This window comes from Nicotiana sylvestris, chromosome 1 (genome assembly GCF_000393655.2).
Source record: "Nicotiana sylvestris chromosome 1, ASM39365v2, whole genome shotgun sequence".
NCBI classification, from domain to species: domain Eukaryota; kingdom Viridiplantae; phylum Streptophyta; class Magnoliopsida; order Solanales; family Solanaceae; genus Nicotiana; species Nicotiana sylvestris.
In genome coordinates this window covers 83,595,826-83,621,739 of record NC_091057.1, presented here as the reverse complement: position 1 = coordinate 83,621,739, position 25,914 = coordinate 83,595,826, and the positions used below count along the sequence as shown (strand labels likewise).

Below are 25,914 nucleotides of genomic sequence, written 5' to 3'. Positions count from 1 at the left end.
GAACGTAGATCTCTCTTATACTTATATGAATAGAGTCATTCATGGAATTTGTGCATTTGTACGTTTTGTTCGTATTGTATGGATCATGACACAAGAAAGAAGGGATAGACTTAACATACCTGTTCCCTAAATTATTTGAACGAATCACCTTCTGCGAAATATGGACGAAACTTAAACTTGAAATTTCGGGCAATTTACTCTGCCTTTAATATATATTTTTTTTGAATGGAACGTTTGGTTAAGGACTAAATTTGTGTGACATTTTTGCTCCTTCATGTTGTGGTCACATGTACAGAATGTAAAAGGTTTGCTTGGTCTTCAAATGAATTAAATTTGAAGTCACCAAATTGGGTCTTGTTATTTGAAAATAGAGCTTTGCTTTCAACGTTATGGCAGATCATTATCTTGAAGCTTTTTCTTCTTAAGGTATTTTGATACAACTTTTGTCATGGGAAGATTGATAAGTCTTACTAAGACCTTTTAGATTAAGAATCTTTAGACACTTGTAAAGGTTAATGATGACTCACCTTATAAAAAGGGAGGGGATCTTCCACGATTCTCCTTGGGGAATTTTGTTAATTTATCCACTTATTGGTTAACCGGATAATATTTCGTTACCCGGTAATTAATCTATTATCCGCATAATTTAAAATTTATCACAAATTACTTAAAATTCTATTTATTTTAAAAATACTTCATGTATACTTTATATATATTACAATACCGTGTTCATATAATACCTTGCATGGTACTAGTTTATAATTATCGGATATTATCGCTCGATCCGTATTTTATTCCAAATTGGCCACTTTTAACGAAACTCCTTTTCTTTAATTCGTGTACCCCTTTATCCTTCATAGCACTTATTTATCGCTTGATATAAATAGCGTATTACTTATAATCCCAAAATAAATCTCATTCCTAAATTTGCGTCGATTAATCTTACGACGAAGTTTTATTGTATGACGACGCTTTAATGTACGAAAATGCGAAATATAATATCTCATTTTCAGACTTTCATTATTTTACTTATGTCATACTTTCACGCACGAAAACCTGGGATGTAACAGATGGTCTCGATCTTGACAAAGAAGAAGTCGAGCCAAAATTGTCGACTACCATTGTCATCCATTTTAACTACCAAGAACTTGCCTCCACAACGTCGAAGGTTCAACATTGTGCCCCAGTAAAAGATGGGCGCATCCACTAAATGCCATATAGTGATCTCAACACCAGCCAGCTCGGCAAACTTCGACAACATCTTAATTACCTCGTATATATAGGGAGTGAGCTGAGTGGGGTAGACCCGATAAAAGCAGAGAAATTCCTCCACTAGTGAAGGAAGCGGGAACGAATAGCCAATGGTGAACGATAAGTACAGAGAGCGCAGTACCAGGGATGGTGAGCGTGCACTTCATGATTATTAGTAGGTACTAGCTCTACTTGATCGGGAAGTCCATACTTGGCCTTGAAATCTGCCAAGTGCATGGCCATCATAGAAGACCAAAAAACCTCAATCATCACCTCCAGCAACCATTGAAAATCTGGTTTTGCTTCGGGATTGCAGGGAATAATCTACTCTACTGAAGGTAGAACCTCCTCCTCAGCGGTAGAGATGGATTCTCCTCCATGAATGGGGAACACAACATCCAACGGAGTGGGTTGAGTCTCCTTATTAACACCAAAAGTTGAGTTCGACATGACAATGGAGTTTGAAGAAAGAAGTAGAAAGCTGAGAACATGGAGATAAAAGCTATAAGGTGATAAGCAAGGGGAGGAAATTTGATAAAAGAAAATGCAATTCTGAGCTACTAATAAAAACGGTAAAAGTTGGATTTGGGTGATCATCCCCTTTTTATATAGGAAGAATCTCAAAACTAGAATGGGTCAACATAAATGCAACCGGAACCGAAATGGCAGAGCCAATGAAAAGGTCGCGTGTGTGCCGACGTGACATATCGGGATCAGGGGTCATCATGATGAATTACATCATGATGTCACATCCCTTCAAATACATGCTTGTTTTAGAAGTTACCCGGGAACACCAAGAGTTTGAAACATATGGCCCTCGAATGATAATAACAAGGCCGGAAATCCAAACTAGAGTGAGAATTTGAGAGGTAAATGCAGAAGCAATAATAATAATAAGGAATTGAACAACTACAATTAAAGTTTAGAAAATAAAGGATATGAGAAAATTCAAGGAAGGAATTCCAAGGACCCAATGTCTATAGCCTTGACAAGATTCAAGCAACAACGTCTTGATTTATTGAAGAAATCAAACTCCTTTACTTAAAAACAAATCAAAACAATAGATTCGGATCTTGACCACTTTATGAGTAACTTGAGACAACAATCAATAACTAGTATTAATCCCTTTCTAATAATACCACAAAAAGATTAATGATATCACAATAGAGAAGTAATCTTACTACCTTGAACTATGAATGTGTAAAGGTTGAAAGATAAATCTCAAAGTATAAGTGACAAAAGTTCAAAAAAAACTCTCAAAGTATGATATTCTTAATCAATAATGAAGTGCCTCAATGAATGAGAAGAACTCCTTATTTATAGGAGTAAAAGACCTTAAAATTAGGTAGGGTGGTTACTAAGGCATGAAAAGTCATTAAAATTAGGTAGGGTGGTTGCTAAGAATAAGAATATCCATTAAAATTAGGTAGGTTGGGAGGCCAAATCCCTTTGGACAGATTTGGACCTTAAAACTACTAGTTTGGTCCATTGGTTTGGACTCCAATTGGGCTCCTTTTCAAAGACCCCCTTTTGGACCTCTTCTGGGTGCCCTTTTGCAGGATTTCAAGGGCCGAGTTTGGTACCCAATCTTGCTCTTCTTGGACTTCAATTTAGGCACTAAATAAATGTAAAACTTGTTTAATTCATCTCCTTTGAGATTGAGATCATCCTCTAAAATTAAAAGCTTATTTATTTGCAATTGAAGTCTAGCAACCTTAGTCTGTAACTCTTTAGCTTAAGATCTTGTAAATGGCCTTCTTGGAGCTTCCAAAACTCTATCCTTGTCCTTGATGCTATCATTCGCCTCTTCTTGAAAAGAATTTGTCCCTTAATTCGATCCTACATCAAACAAAGACAAGTCAACAACATTAATAGCCTATTTGGCCAAGCTTGAAAATTAGCTTATTTTGAGAATTGCTTTTTTTCAGAAGTACTTTTCTGAGAAGTACTTTTGCAGAGAAGCAGTTTGTGTTTGGCTAATCAATTTGAAAAGCACTTTTGAGCAATGATTTGTGTTTGGCCAAGCTTTTCAAAAAATTCTTTTAAGTGACAAATTACAAATAAGGACATGAATAGATTTGCTTAGGAGTGAATATTATATAAGTAGATAAATAATCTTAAAGATTTATTACCAAGATAACAATTAAGTTTTTAAATTTAATTTAAGTAAATATGGAAAAATAATAATTAAAAAGTACTTTATTCTTTCAAGATGATTTAAATATTTCAATAATTATTTAACAAATATAAAAGTATTCACCCCAACAAAAATCACAAACATAATAGAAAATTATCCTAAAAATAAGAAGAAACACTTATACATTAGGAGAGTTCTCAATAATATCATCTCTAATTCTATTACGTAATAACTCCATAACATTAGAAGACATTCCTTGCATTTCTGAGTGAATGTCTGATTGCCCATCTTCTTCTTCAAGCTCTGGCATATTATCTTCATTTGCATAATGGTCAAACTCAACATCGGTGTAAGAGTTTCTTCGTATAAAATTATGTATAGCCATAGTAGATGTAACAAGATGAACCTGAGTGTCAAACTTGAAAGATGGCATTAAACGTAAAATAGAAAATCTATTTTTCCAAACTCCAAATGTTCGTTCAATTGTACATCTCAAGCTAGAATGGAAAAAATTGAAAACCTCATTCGGATTTCTGAAACTTGAATTACGTCCAAAATCAGAGAGATGATAACGTTCGCCCTTATATGTTCCTAAGTAGCCCAACATTGTTAGATATCCTGAATCAACTAAATAATATTTACCTAATTCAAGTAAGAAAAATATTAGTAATGAATTGATATGAAAAATAATATCAATAGCATGGGAATTTACAAGACATAATTTTAGGGTCACTTACCTGCTGGAGGATGGGGAAAATTAAGATTTTGTCTTCTAAGTGCTTGATCAAATATTCTAGCATCATGTGCAGTACCTTCCCACCCTGGCCATACAAAAGTGAAGCACATGTCCCAATCACATACGACCATTACGTTTTGTGAAGTGAAACTTTTCCTACCGATATACTTTATCCTTAGAAGGAACAATACAAGGTACATGTGTGTCATCTATAGCTCCAATATAATTTTTAAAATATGGACAGTACCTATTATCTTCTCTTAATTTAGTGTGAACATCAGAAAGAGCTGGATCTTTTGGCTTAATGATGTCCGTAGCCAATTTCAAACATGCTAGTAAAACTTGATGAAAATATCTGCTAACTGTCTCCCCAGAGTGTTGGAATCATTCTTGAATCATTCGATTCCCTACCCCATGTCCTACCATCATTAGGAACATAGCAACCATCTCCTCTACGATTATGTTTCTTGTTGATTCTAAGCCATACTGTTCATTTAACGTTTTGCAGAATAGCAGAAAAATATATTTTTCCATTCTAAACATCTCATAACAACGCTTATCATGCCCTTCAAGCATCTCTTTAACAAAATGAAAACCTGTATGAAAAGAAGTCCTGCTTGGAGTCTTTAAACAAAATCTTAAGTAATACTCTGCTGCAAGAGTTACACCGCTAATTGCCAAATCAAAAACATCATCAATATCATCACAAATTATAAGAACTTCTTCATCAACATCGTCATTATTATATTTTTTCAATAACATCTGTAAGAAAAGATAAAAACAAACAATACTTATCTAATAAGAACTTCATTTCCAAACAAACACTACATAATTAATAACAACTTATATACATGAAATGCTTGGCAGGCATTCTTTTACATGAAATGATGTATGGTTACATACCATTCAGGGGAAAGACAAGGCAAAAGACATTCTCAAATATATTACACAAGGATTTAATATTCCCAAGAAGCATACAGGTATGATCTTTCAATCTAACGAATCAAATGCCTCAACGATAAGTAGAGACATTTCCTTTTGTGGGAGCGCCTTTTTTTCTTTCTGCCAATAACTAAAGCTGTCTATTTCTTTTTTCCTTTTCCAGGTTAGTCTCCAAGGAAAGCAGTTCATGTATATATTGTTACATAGAGATCCCAAAAACAGGTTAGGATAATCAAAATATGCACAAAAAATAATTACAAAAACTAAAACATCTTATATCTCTAGTCTTTGTGTAGTTCGGACATCTTTTCTAACCATAGCAATTGCAACTCTGGGTCTTCTTGGGCTGAAAATATTTCTCTCATTGATTGCTTAACTAGTAACATACTCGCTTTCCACCATAAATCACTACCAACAATCATACCAGGTAAATTACGAACAATATCCATAACACTCTTAATACTGAGTGGAGTGTCTTTTGACCCCACAATAATTGCAAAACACAATTCCACAACTTCTGCAATTCTCTCAATTGATGACGTGATCCTTAAACTAGTACTGACTTTACTTTTTTCCTTTTCAGTTGTAATTGATGATGCCTTCTTTTTTTTAGTTTTATCACCACTCTCATTTGTCTCTCTTTTTTCAGTTACTTCTGGTTCTTCCAAGTTAATATGATCCAATCCTTCTCCTGTATTACTTCTTAAGTCATCCTCCATAATAAGCTCCTCATTACTTGTTGGAGTTTCAAACTCAAATTGTTTCTCAGGTTGAAACCAATTACTTCCATGTATGTTATCGGATAAAACTCCAGATGATGGCGCCCATGCATGTTCGCCAGTGGCAACAACATCTTTAAAACAAAATTCCATCAACTCTCGACATTGTAAACCTTTATCTCTGAATTTCTCTACATTTGAGTTCTCCTATATTCATGGAAGAATAATTTAAAATATATTAGTGTTCGAAACAAAATAATAATTCATTATGTTTAAGCGAAAATATATTTAAGAATTCTTAATACCTTTATCTTCCTACTCCACCATTCAACACTCGCTTGAACCGTCTTTTTCTCGCGGTCCAGTCTCCTTTCCAACTAAAGTATCCCAATCTTTCCAAATAAGTTTCAAACTATCCCATTTGTTCTTCAGTTTGGTCTTATCATAATTTTTTCCAGTCTTGTCATTAAATTTTTGCACCAAGTTAGACCACCCTATTCTGCTAAAATGAGTGCCAGGACGATTTCTAGCAGTAATTTCTTCCACACATAAATTTAAAAAACAATTCTGTTGTTTTTGCATCCCATTTAGCCTTTTCGCTATTGTTATCTTGTGTCACTTTCTTGCTCATTATCTTGTCAGTATGCATTGAAAAACATGTAATGAATAAGTAAAACAAGGAATCAAGACAATGTTTTCTATTCTTCAAGCCAAAAGCAGCAGCAAACATTTAATAGTGCTATTTTATCATGACATTAGAGATTACTGTCATATGAAGAGTTTGTTTATCATGAAAGTTTGCCTACTGTTGAGTTTATAAGCACTTGCCATTGACTTAGCATTTACATCCAATTGCTATATTAAGTAGTAAGTATATTCATATAATTTTCCTTATAAAGTTTATAGAAGAGATTTATTACACATTAAAATTTTAAAAGAAGGAAAACACTAAAACAGAGGCTTCTATACAACTCGGTATCTTTTGAAAAAATAGAGTATGAAATCAATTTTTTTCCTGCTCTAGGTGGTTTATTTGGGACTATTAAATTTCAGAATTTTACAAGGTATCACACTATAAAGTCTTATGGAATAAACACAATTTAATTTGCCCCAAAATATTAGACACACCACTGTTGATCTCTTATTAGGAAGACCAACAATGCAATTTTTTTCAATGTTAAGAACTCCAATATTGACCACCCATAACAACTCTACTTTTGTAAAATAACAGACAAACCAGGTAAATGCATATGCACATCACATAGGCCAAACATAATATCTATCTGTGTCTCAACATCTCGAAGATAAATTCAGACTCGACAAAAAATTAAACGACAAATTTGTTGCGGAAGCCAAATGTATATAGTGTGAATAAGTCACAACTACTATACTAAAAATTATGACAGCCACCAAATAATAACTAAGACAATAAAACAACAATAAAAGGAACACCAGAATTTACGAGGTTCGGCTAATTTTGCCTACTCTTCGGACACAACCAATATTTTATTCCACTCCAAAAATCAAGTGAAATAATACTAAAGAGAGAAGATACAAATGTCATAAACAGATGAGAAGGCAAATGAGAGGTGTGTTTAAATCCAAAATATTAAGCCTTCTTTTATAGGGGGAAAATCCCCCAACTATTCATTTCCCACCGATGTGGGACAAACATTTCTGCCAACTACTTTAACAAATCTCTACCTTGGCAAAATTCCACATCTTCAATTTTCTCTCAATAACAAATTTTGATTGTGTCTTCATCTTCAATTTTCAGTTTTCAACAATGTTGATCAAATCCAAACAGTGTTGAAACTTGACCGCAGTCACCACCTTTGTCAGCATATCAACAGGATTCACCGTAGTATGAATTTTTTTCACCGTGACTCCACCTTCTTCTATGATTTCTCGTACGAAATGATACCGAACATCAATGTGCTTCGTCCTTGCATGATAAACTTGGTTCTTCGCTAATTGAATAGCACTTTGACTATCACAAAAAATTGTGATACCTTTTTGTTCAACACCAAGCTCCTTTAGCAATCCTTGAAGCCAAATTGCCTCTTTCACAGCCTCTGTAATAGCCATGTACTCTGCCTCTGTTGTAGACAAAGCAACTGTTGACTGCAAAGTAGACTTCCAACTAACTGGTGCCTTTGCAAAAGTAAACACATAACCAGTAGTTGATCTTCGTTTGTCCAGATCACCCGCAAAATCTGAGTCACAATATCCAACTACAGACTGATTGTCTTCCTGCTCAAAAACTAACCCGACATCTACAGTATTATGAATATACCGTAGAATCCACTTCACAGCTTGCCAATGCTCCTTCCCTGGATTGTGCATATATCTGCTAATAACTCCAACAGCTTGTGAAATGCCAGGCCTTGTGCAAACCATTGCATACATCAAGCTACCAACAACATTTGCGTATGGTACCTTTGACATATACTCTCGTTCAGCTTCATCCATTGGCGACATAATAGTACTTAGCTTAAAATGGGAAGCAAGTGGAGTACTAACTGGCTTAGTCTTGTCATCTATGCCAAAACGTTGAAGTACTCTCTTCAAATATTCCTTTTGAGATAAACAGAGTTTCTTTGAACGTCTATCTCTAATTATCTCCATGCCAAGAATTTTCTTTGCCTCACCCAAATCCTTCATCTCGAACTCCTTCTTCAGTTGAATCTTCAACTTATCAATTTCTTCCAAATTCTTGGAAGCTATCAACATATCATCAACATATAGGAGAAGATATACAAAGGAACCATCTTTAAGCTTGCGCAAATACACACAATGATCGTATTTGCTTCTCTTGTACCCTTGCCGCAACATAAACTCGTCAAATCGCTTGTACCATTGTCTAGAAGATTGTTTCAATCCGTACAATGATTTTTCAAGTTTGCACACCATATTTTCTTTTCCAGCAACTTTGAATCCTTCTGGCTGAGTCATGTAGATTTCCTCCTCCAAGTTTCCATGTAAAAACGCAGTTTTTACATCCATCTGAACTAGTTCCAAATCCAATTGTGCTACCAAAGCCAACATAATTCTAATGGAGGAATGTTTTACAACTGGAGAAAATACTTCATTGTAATCAATTCCCTCCTTTTGAGCATATCCTTTGGCCACCAATCTTGCTTTGTAGCGAACATCTACTTGGTTAGGAAATCCTTCCTTCTTTGCAAATACCCATTTGCACCCAATTGCTTTCTTTCCCTTCGGGAGATTGGCCAATCTCCATGTATGATTCTGATGAAGGGACTGTATTTCATCATTCATGGCAATCCTCCACTTATCTTCTTCTGAACTTTGGACAGCGTCTTTATAAGTAGTAGGAACATCATCAGCTACAATTGAGGTTGCACAAGCAACCGTCTCTATGAGACGAACAGGTTTCGTTATTGTTCTTTTTGGCCTGCTGGTTGCTATTGATTCAAGTTGTTGTTGAGGTTCCTGAGTTGGAATCTCCTCTACTGGCTCTTCTTCCAGAGGGTAATCTTCATTTGTTTCCTCCTCTGCTTCTTGTGTAGGAAAAATAAATTTTCCCTCAAACTCCACCTGCTTAGAAGCACCTTTATTTTGTTTGGTGTCTTCTGTTACCTTATTTACCATAGCAGATTCATCAAAGGTAACATCCCTGCTGAATATTACTTTCTTTGTCATAGGACACCATAAGCGATATCCTTTGACTCCAGAAGTAATTCCCATAAAAATAGCCTTCTTTGCCCTTGGATCCAATTTTGACTCCGTCACATGATAATATGCAGTTGAGCCAAACACGTGCAAAGAGTTATAATCTAAAGCAGGCTTTCCATACCATTTTTCAAATGGTGTCTTGCCATCAATAGCAGCAGATGGTAAGCGATTAATGAGGTGGCATGCATATGTAACTGCCTCAGCCCAAAATTCTTTGCCCAAGCCAGCATTGGACAACATACACCGTACCTTCTCCAGCAAGGTCCGGTTCATACGTTCTGCCACTCCATTCTGTTGTGGTGTATGTCTAACAGTGAAGTGTCGGACGATGCCATCATTTTCACAGACCTTATTGAAATGATCATTTTTGTATTCACCTCCATTGTCTGTGCGAATACACTTGATCCTCCTGCCTGTTTGATTCTCCACCATCGTCTTCCATTTGAGAAAAATTCCCAGCACTTCATCTTTGTTTTTCATTGTATACACCCACACTCTTCGAGAAAAATCATCAACAAAGGTTACAAAATAGTGCTTCCCACCCAATGAAGGTGTTTTGGAAGGACCCCAAACATCAGAGTGTACATAATCCAAAATGCCTTTAGTATTATGGATCGCTGTACCAAATTTAACCCTTGTCTGTTTCCCTTTAACACAATGCTCACAAAACTCCAAGTTGCAAGCCTTGACTCCTTTTAACAATCCTTGATCTGATAGAGTTTTCAAGGATTTTCCTCCAGCATGTCCCAAGCGCATGTGCCATAGCTTGGTTGCTTCTGCCTCTTTGTCGTCACTGGATGTCACTGTCGCTGTCCCAATAACTGTACTGCCACGATAGCGGTACATATTATTATTCTTCCGATTAGCCTTCATTACCACTAGTGCACCGGAGCATACTCTCATCACTCCATTTTCTGCAATGATTTTGAACCCTTTTGATTCTAGGGCTCCCACAGAGATGAGATTCTTCTTCAAATCCGGTACATATCGAACATCTGTCAATGTTCTGATCATTCCATCATGGTTCCTTAATCGTATTGAACCAATGCCATATGAGGTAAGAGGGTTGTTATCCGCTGTGTGGACGACTCCATATTCTCCTTCTTGAAATTCCACGAACCAGTCCCTGTTGGGACACATATGATAGCTACAAGCCGAGTCCATCAACCATATGTCTGATGATGTTGATGACTCTGTTATAACTAATGAGAAGTCTGAATCATCACAATCAGCTACATTTGAATCCATAATGGCCTTTCTATTGTTATTTTTGGCCTTATTCTTCAACTTTGGACAATCTTTCTTCCAGTGCCCTTTTTCTCGACAAAAGGTACATTCATCTTTGCTAGGTCTGGATCTTGACTTGGATATTCCCTTCTTTGTCCTCGTTTGATTTTGAGGACGACCCCTCACAAATAGTGCTTCTCCTTCTCCGCCCTTCTGTTTTTTTCGCTTTCGTTGTTCATAGCTGTACAAAGCCGAACAAACTTTTCTAAGAGAAACTTCGTCATTTCCATGGAGTAGAGTAGTTTCAAGGTGCTCGTACTCATCAGGAAGTGACGCCAACAACATCAAGGCCAAGTCACCATCTTCATAAGTTGTATCCATATTTTGCAAATCTGTGACCAACTTATTGAAACTGGTGATATGTTCATTCATCGTGGTACCAGGAACATAGGTGAAATGAAACAGTCTCTTCTTCATGTACAATTTATTTTGACTGTTTTTCTTCAAAAATTTATCCTTCAGTGCTTTCCATAATTTGCTTGCAGAAGTTTCCTTTGTGTATGGATATTTCTGCTCTCTAACAAGGTAGGATCGAATGGTACCGCAAGCAAAACGGTTGATAATTCTCCAATCTTCTTCTCCAATAACATCTGGTTTCTTTTCTTCAATGGCCAGATCTAGCCCTTGCTGAAAAAGGACATCTAGAACCTCGCCTTGCCACATCCCAAAATATCCGGACCCGTCAAAAATTTCTACCGTAAATTTCGCATTTGACACAATTCTTGTCATAAGCGAAGATGCCAATGATGGCGTGTTGTTGACACTTGATGTAGATTCTTCTTGTTTATTGTCTCCCATATTTGACACAAATATTATTTAATAGCTGACGAGACAAATCAAGATTATTTTCTTTCTGATGTAGAAGATCAGACTAAGCTGCAACCACAGAGTATACTCAGACAGAACCTTGACTCAGTTACCAAGATAAATCTTTTCTGATGTGGAAGATCAGACTATGCTGCAACCACAGAGCATACTTAGACAATACCTTGACTCTGATACCAATTATTGCGGAAGCCAAATGTATATAGTGTGAATAAGTCACAACTACTATACCAAAAATTATGACAGCCACCAACTAATAAATAAGACAATAAAAGAACAATAAAAGGAACACCAGAATTTACGAGGTTTGGCTAATTTTGCCTACTCCTCGGACACAACCAATATTTTATTCCACTCCAAAAATCAAGTGAAATAATACTAAAAAGAGAAGATACAAATGCCTTAAACAGATGAGAAGGCAAATGAGAGGTGTGTTTAAATCCTAAACATTAAGCCTTTTTTATAGGAGGAAAATCCCCCCAACTATTCATTTCCCACCGATGTGGGACAAACATTTCTGCCAACTACTTTAACAAACTTAACAATAGATTAAGAACAAAATCTAAAGGGAATGGTCTTATGGTATTCACCCACAGTTCCTCAATTCAAAATACAGTATAGTACTGTCATATATTTAGAAACAATGCACAAGAGTAAAGGGGCAAAGAAAACATACCTTGAGAAAAAATTGCAGTTTAATAGAAAAAATTTCAAGTTCAATCCACAATTTCCCTTGCTGTTGAAGCGATTTGCTGTTGACATGAAGGAGAAACCCAAAAATATTGTAAAAACTGGAGAGAAGCGTGACTTGCTGAAGAGAAGGTCTTATTATATCCTAAATACTAGGCTTAAAGTAGTAAGGTTATTTTGGTATTTACATTATTTTACTAAGGATATTTCTGGAATGTAAAGAATGCAAAACTGCTTCTGCTTCTGCTTCTGGGGAGAAGCTACTTTTTTCTGCTTCTCCAAAACTGCTTCTGCTTCTAGCCAATAGCACTTTTTTCTCCTAAAAAAAGTTTGGCCAAACACCCAAAGTTTTGGAAAAAAGTACTTTTTTGAAGAAAAAAAACACTTTTGGCTCATTGAGAAGCTTGGCCAAACATGCTATAAATGTAGAACTTACTTGAAACTCACCAGGAAGGTCCAGCTTGTAAGCACTGTCTCCAATCCTTTCAACGACTTCAAATGGGTCATCTCCTCTAGGATACAACTATGACTTCCTTTTGGAAGGAAATCTCTCCTTTCTAAAGTGAACCCAAACTAAATCTCCAGGTTTAAAAACAACTTATTTTCGACCCTTATTCTTTCTCAAGGCAGTTTGCTCATTTTTCTTCTCAATTGCAAGCCTTGTTTGCTCATGAATTTTATTCATCATCTCAGCGTTTGTCCTACCATTAAGAATAGAAATATTATTAGTAGGTAATGGTAATAAATCAAAGAGACTAATGGGATTAAAACCACCATAAAGAACCTCAAAAGGAGACATACCTGCAGAAGAATGGATTGTTCTATTGTAAGCAAATTCAATCATAGGTAAGTGATCTTCCCAATAAGTTAATTTACCTTTCAAAACAACCCTCAACATGTTTCCTAAGGTTCTATAAACTACTTCAGTTTGTCCATTAGTTTGTGGGTGACAAGAAGTAGAAAATAACAATTTAGTACCTAACTTCCCCCAAAATACGCGCCAAAAGTGGCTCGAAAACATAGCATCCCTATTACTAATAACAGTTCTAGGTATACCATGCAATTTTTTAACTTCTTTTAAAAAATGATTAGCAACATGTGAAGCATTATTAATATTTAAACAAGGAATAAAATGAACCATTTTGGAGAACATATCTACCACAACAAATATAATATCATTACCATACTTTGTTCTAGGCAAACCTAACACAAATTCCATAGAAATAGCATTCCAAGGTGAATTAAGAACAGGTAATGGCGGGTAATGACCGTGTGGTAAAACTTTAGATTTATCTTATTTATATTCCAAACACTGTGCACACATTATTTCAACACCTTTTATCATTCCAAGTAGGGATGGCAAATGGTGCGGGGCGGTGCGGTTGCGAGGCAAACCCGCGCACACCCGCAAAGACTCCAACCCGCCTGGCCCCGCAAAACAAAATTTGTTATGTTTAACCGCCCCGCCCCGCCCCGCCCTGCCCCACGAAAACCCGCCCTGCCCATTTTTCAGAAGACAAACACGTTTAGCTGAAGAATAATAATATATTTAGGCCATAATGAAATGGTCCCAACTGCAAAAAGACAAAAACAGTTTTACGAACTCCTTCAAAACCTTACAAGTTGTTTACTTTGTAAAACTAATATAAGATATTAAATATTCCTAGTTACTACATCATCTTTGAAAACAAGGATACAGAAAATAAAATAAACTGGGGTATTACATATTTTCTTCTTAATTAGTGAAGATATGACTTGAACAAAAATATTTATGAAGAAAAAAGGAAATGAAATAGACTAAATGCTTGTAAATTACAATCCTATATACAGTTGTGATTATGCAAGTTCGCTTTGAGTCGATGGTCTATCAGAAACAACCTTTCTACCTGTACAAGGTAGGGATAAGACTGCGTACACACTACCTTCCTTAGACTCTACTTTTAAGATTACACTGGGTAATTGTTGTTATTATTATTTTTGCTCGTAAATTACAAGATATATTATATCAATTCAAGTTACTAAATGGTTGTAACTGCGTGGAAAAATGTTGGTGGTTCATTCGGGCTTCGCGTTAATTTTAGGTTTTAGTTCAAAAAAATAAAAATCTTGACCCGCGACCCACCGCGCCCTGCGTTAATTTTTTTAAAAAAATTAGAACCCGCCCCGCCCCGCGCCCCCGCAAACACTGTAACCCACCCCGCCCCGCCCCATTGTCATCCCTAATTCTAGGCTAAAGGAAATTTTCAGCAAGTATGTCTAGTGTCTTTGGGACTCCAAAGTGACCCAAAAGCTATCTACAATGTGTTTCCCTTACAAATACTTCATGTAAAGAGCAATTAGGGATGCACAACTTATTTTCCTTAAAGTGAAACTCATCTTGGAGATTAAACCTCTCAAAAGGACCCAACTTACAATCTGCAAAAATCTTGCCAAAATCAACATCATTAGCATAAAGTCTCTTGATTTTATCAAAATCCATCAATTTAGAAGTCATAGTAGAAACTAAGACACACCTTCTTGAAAGTGCATCAACAACAACATTCTCTTTCCCTTGTTTGTAAGAAATTACATAAGAAAAAGTTTCAATGAATTCAACCTGTTTAGCATGCCTCCTACTAAGTTTACCTTGACTCTTCAAGTATTTCAAGGATTCATGGTTAATTTTAATGACAAACTCTCTTTGCCACAAGTAATGTTGCCATGTGGCTAAAGCATTTACCAAAGAATATATCTCTTTGTCATAAGTGGAATAGTTCAATGTGGCTCCACTCAACTTCTCACTAAAGTAGGTAATATGTTTAGAATCTTGCATTAAAACAACACCTACTCCTTTGCAAGAAGCATCACATTCAATTTCAAAATATTTAGAAAAATCAAGCAAATGTAACAATGAAGCAACACATAAATTCTCTTTCAACAAGTTAAAAGCATCATCTTTTTCTTTTCCCAATGTAAAAATCTTATCATTTTTAATAAGATCAGTTAAAGGAGAAGCAATGGTACTAAAGTCTCTCACAAACCTCCGATAAAAACTAGCAAGTCCATGAAAACTCTTAACTTCAGTTACACTCTTAGGATTAGGCCATTCATTTATTGTTTTGATTTTCTCTTCATCAACCTCAACACCTTTAGAGCTAACCACAAAACCCAAGAAAATCACACGATCCACACAAAAAGTACATTTTTTTAGATTAGTAAATAAAAGCTGCTTTTTAAGAACTTCAAAAACTTTTTTTAGGTGTTCTACGTGCTCTTTTTAAGTGTTAGAAAAGATCAAGATATCATCGAAGTACACCACAATAAATTTTTCATGAAAATCCTTAAAGATATGATTCATTAATATCATGAAAGTGCTCGGTGCATTAGGCAAACCAAAAGGCATAACTAATCACTCATAAAGCCCATATTTAGTCTTAAAAGCAGTTTTCCATTCATCTCCAGGATTCATTCGAATCTGATGGTAACCACTTTTTAGATCAATTTTAGAAAAGATTTTGGATCCATATAATTGATCCAACATGTCATCAAGACGAGGAATATGATGGCGATACTTTACCATTATCTTGTTGATTGCTCTACAATCCACGCACATCCTCCAAGTTCCATCCTTTTTGGGTATCAATAGGACGGGAACGGAGCAAGGTCTCATGCTCTCTCTCTCTCTCTCTCTCTCTCTCTCTCTCTCTCTCTCTCTCTCTATCTCACAAAACCTTTTTCAAGCAACTACTCGACTTGCCTTTGAAGCTCTTTTGTCTCTTTTGGATTACTCCTAAAAGCAGGTCTATTTGGGATTTATGATCCATGAATAAAATCAATTTGATGCTCAATTCCATGCAAAGGTGGCAATCCATTAGGAATATCTTCATGAAAGACATCTCCAAAATCCTGCAAAAGAGAAGAAATACTACTTGGCAAAGAAGAAATTAGTAACTCAGAATTAATCAAAGCTTCTTTGTAAGTAAGCAGTATTATGGGCAACCCTTCTTTTCTTGCATTTAAACACTCTTTGGATTTTATATAGAAACTCTCTTTTTTCCTTTCCTTAGCTTATTTTCTCTCACTAAGACTTTCTAATTTTTCATTCAAATCCCTTTTTTATATCTTCTCTCAAATTGTTTCCCTCTCTCTCTTTCTCTCGACCATCTCTCTTTTTTTATAACTCTTGGCCTCCTTTCTTTTCTTTTCCCTCAAGCTCACTATTTATCTCTCCCCTTGGTTTTCCCATTGTTTCCCTTAATCTCTTTTAATCTTCAAACACTTGAGAAGGAGATAAAGGTGCAAGAGAAAATTTTCTGCCATTTTTCTCAATAGAGTATCTATTGTTCCTTCCATCATGAAAAACATTCCTATCATACTTCCATGGAAGACCTAGTAAGATATAACAAGCTTGCATAAGGATTATGTCACAAAGAATATCATCCTCATATCTACCAACATTGAATGAAATCATGCATTGTTTATTTACCTTTAGTTCACCACTTTCATTTAACCGTTGGAGTCTATAGGGAGTAGGATGTTTCAGCATGCAAGTCCCAATTTTTCACAAAGTATGAACTCACTACATTAGCATAACTACCACTACCAATGATCATAGAAAAGGTTTTCCTCTTTATCCCACACCTAGTATGGAATATATTCTTCCTTTGTTCTTCACTATTGCTTCCCAAATTGATAGTTATAATCCTCCTAAGTACCCTAATCATTCCATCATTAAAAGGTAGTCCCACTTCATTTTCATCTTCACTCATACCCTGCTCCTCTTCCTCACTTTTTTCTCTCTCGTATTCTCCCCTCATAATTTTCCCAGCTACCCCAATCATACCAACATGAGGTAGTTCTATATCATCTTCATCACTCACATCTCCCTCTTCTTCTCCTCACTTTTTTTATTCTCATATCCTCCATCTTCTTAAAGAATGATATTTCTTCTACTTGGACATGCATGCATCATATGTCCCCTTTCTTTACATTTACGACATTGAATAGAACTAGAAGGAGTAAAAGGTTTAGGGTTAAAGGTTTTACCTCCTTCATTGTTCTCAGATTTACCTTTATCCTTGTTTTCTTGAGGTCTAGAAGAACTTTTCATCCCTTGATTCGGCTATGGCTTCTTGGAGATGGTGTTTGACTGACCTTTCCACGAGCTAGTTTGCCTTTTTTATTTTTATTTTCTACCTTTACAAACAAATCAACTAACTCATCGATTGTTACATATGGTTGTAATTCTACTACATCATCTATTTTTTTATTTAAACAATGTAAAAACCTAGCCATTATAGCTTCTTATTCCTCCATACAATTAGCTTGGATCATAGTCATACCCATACCCATAATCTTAATGTATTCATCCACAGACATGGACCCTTGCTTCAATGTTTGAAGATGTTGTTTACCTCTCGTTGAAAGTGTGATGGTACAAATCTCTTCCTCATCACCCTCTTCATCTCAGCTTAAGTAGCAATTAGTCCTTGTCCTTCTTGCAATCTATCAGTAGTAAGCTTTTTCCACCAAATAGCAGCATAGTCAGAAAACTCAACAAAAACAAGTTTAACCTTCTTACTCTCAGAGTAGTTGGGACAATCAAAGATGGCTTCAACCTTTTTCTGCTAATCAAAGTACAAGTCTAGATCCCTTGTTCCCTTGAAAGATGGCATATTCATTTTTATACTACTTATATTATCATCTTCTACTCTACCTCTTTGTCCCCTCCTATCTCTTCCTATCCTATCGAAATCAATATCATTAAAATTATCTATAGGATTTTCTTGATTTACAATGGGATCAAGGGGCACATTTCTCTTAGCTTGGTGCCTAACATTATTTTCTCTCCTAAGTTTAGCTATTTTATCATTTTGCTCAACAATGGTGTCCCTCATTTCTTGGAGTTGCGAATTCCACCTTTGGAATTGTTGGTGCATAGCTTGCAAGGTAAAATTATTTCTTGCTTTGATTTCGGCTTCTTGGAGAACCCTTCGTTCATCATCACTACTTGTACGCGGCATCTTAAATAATTAAATTGTATCACACAAATTGGCTTTCCTTTAATTGTTCTCACACATACTTTGCCTTTTTTCTCTCGAAATAACCTTTGAACAAAATACTTTGTAGATTTATAGTTAAACCAAACCCGTATGAAGTTCTTAGTAGTAAAATATAGATTTTTGGGGAACTAATGAATGAAGAACCAAATCCTAGAACCATTAGGCTCGGTTGAAACAAGATACGAACAAAAAGGAAAGGATTATATATTTAGATTAGAAAGAGTAAGAAAAATTAATAGTTTCTTATTTTTGTAATCTAGGATCCCCTCTTCTTGTTTCCTTTGTTAATTTTTAGAAACAAATTAGATACAAAAGAAATTTTCCGGAGAGAAAGCAATTCTTGTTTAAAAAAATTGATTTATATTTTTATTTTTTTTATTTTTTTAACTAATTTTTTTCTTTTTCCTTTTGCTATTAGAATTCAAGAAATCCCAAGAAGTATCACGAATGAAATCTTGATAGAACCGCTCTGATACCACTTGATAATAACAAGGTCGAGAATTGAAACTAGAGTAAATATTTCAGAAGTAAATGCGGAAGCAATAATAATAATAATAATAAGTAATTGAACAACTAGAATTAAAGTGCAGAAAATAAAGGATATGGGAAAATTCAAGGAAAGAATTCCAAGAACTTCCAAGAACGCAAGGTATATAGCCTTGACAAGATCCAAGCAACTATGTCTTGATTTATTGACGAAATCAAACGCCTTTACTTAAAAATAAATCAAAATAATAGATTTGGATCTTGACCACTTTACGACTAACTTGAGACAAACTCAATAGCTAGTATTAATGATATCACAAAGGAATCAATGATATCATAATAGAGAAGTAATCTTACTACCTTGAACTATGAACTAGTAAAAGTTGAAAAATAAATCTCAAAGCATAAGTAACAACGGTTCAAAAGAACTCTTAAAGTATGATATTCCTAATCAATAATGAAGTGCCTCAATGAATGAGAAGAACTCATTATTTGTAGGAGTAAATGTCATGATCCAAAATCAACTATAGGTCGTGATGGCGCCTAAAGACGCCGTCAGGCAAGCCAACGTTGATTTATCAATTTGTTTACTCGTTTTATTACTTTTGAAATCACAATCTTCATAAATTCAGAGGTATAAAATAGAATTTACAGGGTAAATGATGATAATTATGTGATCTATATTAACAAACAACCAGTAGGAACTCCCAAAACCTGGTGTCACAAGTTCATGAGCATTTTCTAAAGAGTACAATAATGATATAACATTTGTCCCGAATGGAATAACACAGAAGAAGAATAAATAATACAGTAGAGAGTCGATAAACTGCGGAGCGTAGCCTGGAATGCAACTCACATAAAATCTCCTCAACAGGGGTGCCCACACACCAAGATGATCACCAAATGACCTATCAGATCCTGTACATTCAGTGCAGAAGTGCAGCATGAGTATGTAAATCAATGCATACCTAGTAAGTATTTAGCCTAACCCCAGAGAAGTAGTGATGAGGGTACTAGAGGTCCAAATAAATAACAGATATGAAGTGCACGGCAATATAGAGGTAAAATCTGAAATTTGATAATGTTCTGATTATTCCCATTAAAGCATAAGATTCTCGATCTTGCATTCTACCTTAATATCTTAGAAAATGTCAAGGGTCAATACCAAATAAATAAGAAATATTGTAAAGCTTCGGGCATTAGTAGGAAGATTAGCTCGTGAATATTCGGACTGCTGGACATATAACGCATGATTCTGCCGAGGTCATTCGGCCCGATCCAGAATAACATGTACACTGTCGAGGGTCGAGTGGCACGAACCATAGATGTATCTATATACTGCCGAGGTGTTCGGCTTACTCCACGAGAAAGGAAGGAAGTTACCAAATTTCAAGACACGTGTTCTCAATACAATACATGAGCACATAATAGGTACACCTCTATACATTTATCAAATATCTTAGCAACCACTCAAGGTGATAAAGCTTGGCCATATATGTATTTATTTCTAAATCAACTCGAAGTATAACTTTAAATAAATAAGCCAGCAAAACAGATTCAAATAATTCAATTATTACATGATAAGGTCCTAAGTCTACCTGGACATAATCATGCTTTAGCTACGTACGGACTCTAGTCACCTCGTACGGTCGTAGCACCCACAACTGGTTGCACATAATAATAAATATCACCTAGGGGTAGTTTCCTCCTCACAAGGTTAGACAGGAGATTTACCTCGCTTCGAAGTTCCATAACCGACTCCAAAGCCACTCTAATACCTCAAATCGATGCCCGTCGCTCCTAAACTAGTCAAGCAATGTGTGAACCAATAAAAATATACTCTAATAATCATAATAAATCAATTTTTAACAATTCTCAGCTCCGCTCGAAAAGTCAATAAAGTCAATCCTCGGGCTCACTTGCCCGGATTCCGAAAATTATTGAAAAAAAATGTTACCCACAACTCATATGTGTATCAAGAAAATCATCCGATTTCGTCCATGAATCGTCCCTCAAATCAAGGATTTACCATTTGTCAACTTTGGGCCTCAAAATCAAAATTCTACAATCCAAACACAGATAAAAATAATATCCAATGGAAATAATCATGGAGAAAGATCAAAATAAAGGTCAGATATTTACCCGTTGTTGAGACGATAACAACGCCGTGAAAATCACCTCAAACGGAGCTCTAGAACTCAAGATATGCCCAAAATACTAAAATTCTCGGTTTAAAACACTGTCCAGGCGATTTTTCTTCTTCACGTCCGCGGGAAAATCTTCGCGTTCGTGAAGAGCAATTCTTCGCATTGACCGGTCAACCCAAATTTCCTTCTTCGCATTCGCAGGACTTCTCTCGCGTTGATTCATATTGCTATGACTCCGTAATTACGATACAAATCTAATGGTTCAATCCAATCACAAATTAAAGGTCGTTTGCTCAATATGGTACCCCTTATGTCCAAAGAAACGACGTTGAAACATCAAATAAGAGTGCGATACAACCCAAACACATCTTAAACACACCCGAGGCCCCCGGGACCCCGTCTAATCTCACCAACCAGCTCCATAACATAACACGGACCTGCTCAAGACCTCAAATCATACCAAATAACATCAAAATTACGAATTGCATCGATTCAAGCCTAATGAACTATTGAACTTCTAACTTCTATATCTGATGCCGAAATCTATCAAGTCACGTCCAATTGACCTCAAATTTTGTGCACACGTCACATTTAAAATTATGGACCTATACCAACTTCCGAAATCAGAATCTGAACCAGATATCAAAAAGTCCACTCTCGGTCAAGCTTCCCAAAAACCCTCAATTTTCCAACTTTCGCCAAATGACCCCGAAATGATCTACGGACCTCCAAATCCACATACGGACGCGCTCGTAAGACCAGAATCACCATACAGAGTTATTCCTAGTCTCGAAATCTTAAACGGACATCGATACAATAAAATACACTTCAACCAAAATTTTTGAAATTCTTTCAAAATGCCAACTTTCCACAATTAGCGCCATAACGCTCCCGGGTCATCCAAAACCCGATCCATACATACGCCCAAGTCCAAAATTATTATACAAACATGTTGGAACATTCAAATCCCAATTCCAAGATCATTTCTCAAAAGTCAAATCCTAGTCAATTCTTCCAACTTAAAGCTTCCGAAATTAGAGATTTCTTTCTAAATCAACTCCGAACTTCCCGAAATCTAGTTCCGACCAAACGTACAAGTCTTAATACATTAAGTGGAGCTACGCAGAGCCTCAAACTGCCAAACGACACGCTAGATATCAAAACAACCAGTCGGATCATTACATTCTTTCCCACTTTAACATACATTTGTCCTCGAACGTGCTAAGAACTTCTGCGGAGTTATCCAAAATCACTGTTTAACACCTCGTGCACTAACCTGTGGCACCACCATCCAGTTGAACACATTAGCTCGTGTCAGACTGAAGATCCTCCCTTTTATTTAGTCAATAAGCCTTAGAACCAAATTCCAACTTTCGAATTTCTCTACAATACCTGATTCTAACATACAAACATCGTATCAATCACTACACACTGTACCCAATCATGAGCAAGCTCCTCCATTGAAATCACATCATGCACCACATAGGTCATTTGACCATAACAACATCCTCTGATAACAATAACTGCAATTCCACAAATCTGATGCCCACCACACACCTCATGACGCATATAAGTCTTTCCCCAACTCTTGCAATACCGCCACGATGGAATAGATGTGTAGAAAATAATAACTACCCGCTGAATCAACAAATCATGTAGTCTCTCTTCCTGGCAAGGACCATTACCTCATTCTAAACTGAATAACGATATTTGCTCCTTAATATACCCTTCGTAACTCCGATCGCACTAATCCCAGATCCAATAATCTCATCTTGCCCAGTACAAGTTGTTCAAGCAATAAGCCATCTCAAACAGTGCCAAAATCTCATAAAACACCAATAATGCGCCAACAAGCTACAAACTGGAATATAACCCATAAGGAAGAACGAACTCTGACAGGGAATTACCCAGCCCGCGTAACGAATAAAACAGCCAAATATGTGCTATGAGCCTACCTCATGGATGAAAACAAGGCACACAAAATGAATGTAAGGAACTATGCTCAATATCTCACTGTTGCGCCGTGTAACGCGATCCAATGTGATATTGTTGCGGCATGCAACCTGATCCAAACATGACAATGTTGTGGTGTGCAACCCAATCCGCACAACATACCCATGGTGGCGTGCCATCCGATCCAAACAATATACTCGTGGTAGCGTGCAACCCAATCCGCACATAACAATCAAGAAGAAAACACACATCAATCCATAATGCTTATACTACAAATACCCGAATATCGATCACAAGCATACCAAGGGCACAATACAAATCTTGGGGAGACGGATAGCACCATACTTTACGAAACCCAAGCACAACTAAGGTGCAATATATGATCTGCATTTTGAGAGCCATCCTGCTCACATAACACCACAGCTATGCGGCACCTCAACACATGTGCGAATAATCAACCCATCTCACAACCCACATGGCACAATAGAGTATTACATGAAATAGTTGATGATGAAAATAACATCCAATGTCCGAAGAATTCTCCATAAGAAATGCTATGCTGAATGAACACACTCAGCCTGGTGTACAACACATATCCATATTTAGACCCATCAATAGACCTCAAGCCAATTCTGATCATATCACACCGAGCTAATTACCTTTCAAGGATACACACTAACCTATTCATGAAACATAACAGCAGACGTCCAATCCGGAACAAACTTCCACAGTTCACAACCAAATGAATAGAGCGCCTTCCAGGTCTAAATTCTCACATTAGCGCCTTCCAGTTCACAATCAAATGAATACATGTCACACTTACACAATCTTTCCGTGGGATAAGCCCCCACGACCTTCCGCACCACGTAGAGAAGTATGCACATCCATACCATCGGTCATACTAATGTTGTAAAGCGAATCGAGAATCTGCAAATTAGTACAAAAAGCCTCTTCTACACAACACCATTCTCGGGTGACACTAAAGAAAATGCCAGCTTACTCTGAACATCTGAATTCACTCCTACTCATCCGAGCTCGTGAAATACTATCAACATTGAACCGCGACCTTGACCTTCAACTTCCAGTTCCCATGCTGCTCACGACACCCATAATGTCGCTATGCGATATAACATGTTCTTGAACTACTAGTGGAATAAACACTTCATTGGTTAGAAACATTTCACTTAGCTCGTTTCAAAAGGACAATTGCAACACGCAACTGAATCCTCAAACCGCAGAAAATACAATCCTCAAGTTGTGGTCTAAACTACCATAACTCTTCCGGGATCCATCTATGCATAACAGACCATAATAATAGAATGCCTCCAATTAACTCAATCTACGGCATCCATCAAGCTTCGCACGTACCCCCATAAATTACCTATATAACTTAACACGCCGAAGGAACTGATATTGCCACCATCATGCCGATTCAACCATTGTTAACTGAACCAACTTCTTCTAATTTACTCCGGACTTGCCTTAAAAATAATAATATCTCCATTCAAAATATAACGAACTCAATCCGTACTCATCCTAAGTGACCTAATTCACGAGACCCTGCTGTCTCAAAACCCACGAACCATCTTGTACCCTCTTTATGCGCATATTCGCATTTTTAGCTGGTATACCCATTCTCATAATCCCTCTATGAATTCGAAGTTATTTTCTTGCATTCCTCCAATGCTGCACCGCTGACCGATGATAATATAGAACACTCAAAGTCTCTTTCATAGTCTACTACAAAAGCTCGATATTTAACCACACCACGGACTCGAAATCCTTAGGCACTGCACTTTAATTTAAACCCACTAGGACCATTACTGAGAGCCACCCACTCCAACTTGGTCCCGAATATAATCAATTCGAACGCTCTGCTAGCACATCAACACCCTCTAAAAGAAGCACCCGGCTGAATTACTTTCCTTGTACATCACTTCTACATAAAGCATAAACTCTGAGTCCTCCTAAAGCCTAAACATGAATCGACAAGGCCAAATATAGCACACGTTGCTCAAATCCTTTACTCAGATTACCACTGATATTTTCTTTCCTTAGTTATAATAACCCACCAATACACCGATAACCAGAAACCGCATAACTAGACAACCACGCAATCCAATCATAGACGATAGGGCTCTCCCACTTAGCTTGGAGCTATAATCACATAACTCTAGGACCTACCAAGATTCCTTTTTCCCCATTGACATCAACTGAAAGTCCAACAATACATTCCAAACTCGAAGTCATGTTGCATACAAATAAAATCCGTGGACCTAGTCACTACCCACCATGATTCCCAAATTGCTCTAAACTTTCCTCAAGGTATGTGGCTATCCTACCATAGAACCTATCCACTACTCTGCCACTCTCCCACTTTAGTTAGACCCTCTCCTTTAAGCAACTTCTCAACTTCTGCTTTTTATATTTGACCTACAAGTAATTCAACCACTGCGAGACTCATTTCGCCATGTCCTTCCTCATCCTTCGCTGCCCAAATACTGCCTCAAAGCAAAATCTATCTCTATGGCACCTGATCTGACCAAATGCTACCAACTCTAAGCCTCCTAGAAGATCATCTTTCTCAAGACAACATTAGAAATATCAATTCGATCCTGAACCGCCACACACCGCAACCTCCGAGAATCGCTCATCGGGCACCATTTCACAACACCCTTCCCTGAAGGCCAAAAATTAAAGAAGACCATAACACCAACGAACCTCAATACGTTCCACCAAGGACATTGAAATCACATCAAAAATGAGTATTCCACCCCACTCGAGAATATCAAGTATCTCTACTCCATCAACCAACGCCCGAGCATTCAAATGAGTATTCCACCCCATTCGAGAACATCAAGTCTCTCTACTCCATCAACCAAAGCCTGAGCATTCACATACCGATTATTTTTCCTCAACTGGATTTAAATACTGAACCCCTAAATGATGCACTGATAAATCCTCCATTCAATTCATTTACCGCCTCGACACATAAACAAGC

General features: G+C 36.6%; 1 protein-coding gene across 1 annotated transcript; it reads right to left on the bottom strand.

The window, feature by feature from the left end:
• Positions 1-5,046: 5,046 nt before the first annotated feature.
• Positions 5,047-12,793, bottom strand: LOC104231306 (uncharacterized). Its single transcript, XM_070149959.1, has 5 exons — positions 12,734-12,793; positions 12,475-12,605; positions 12,273-12,387; positions 6,091-6,162; positions 5,047-5,992 (listed from the first exon to the last, which is right to left on the bottom strand). The coding sequence occupies exons 1-5, from the start codon at positions 12,791-12,793 to the stop codon at positions 5,348-5,350; spliced, it is 1,023 nt and encodes a 340-aa protein (XP_070006060.1). The 3' UTR covers positions 5,047-5,347.
• Positions 12,794-25,914: the final 13,121 nt, after the last annotated feature.

Excerpts from the sequence above, each read along its gene's own strand:
- LOC104231306 (XM_070149959.1), bottom strand. The coding sequence starts at position 12,793 with ATGACCCATTTGAAGTCGTTGAAAGGATTGGAGACAGTGCTTACAAGC. Across the intron at positions 12,606-12,733 it reads TTACAAGCTGGACCTTCCTG|GAGAAAAAAGTGCTATTGGC; the intron begins GTGAGTTTCAAG and ends AACTTTTTTTAG. Across the intron at positions 6,163-12,272 it reads AACTGCAATTTTTTCTCAAG|TTGGAAAGGAGACTGGACCG; the intron begins GTATGTTTTCTT and ends GGGATACTTTAG.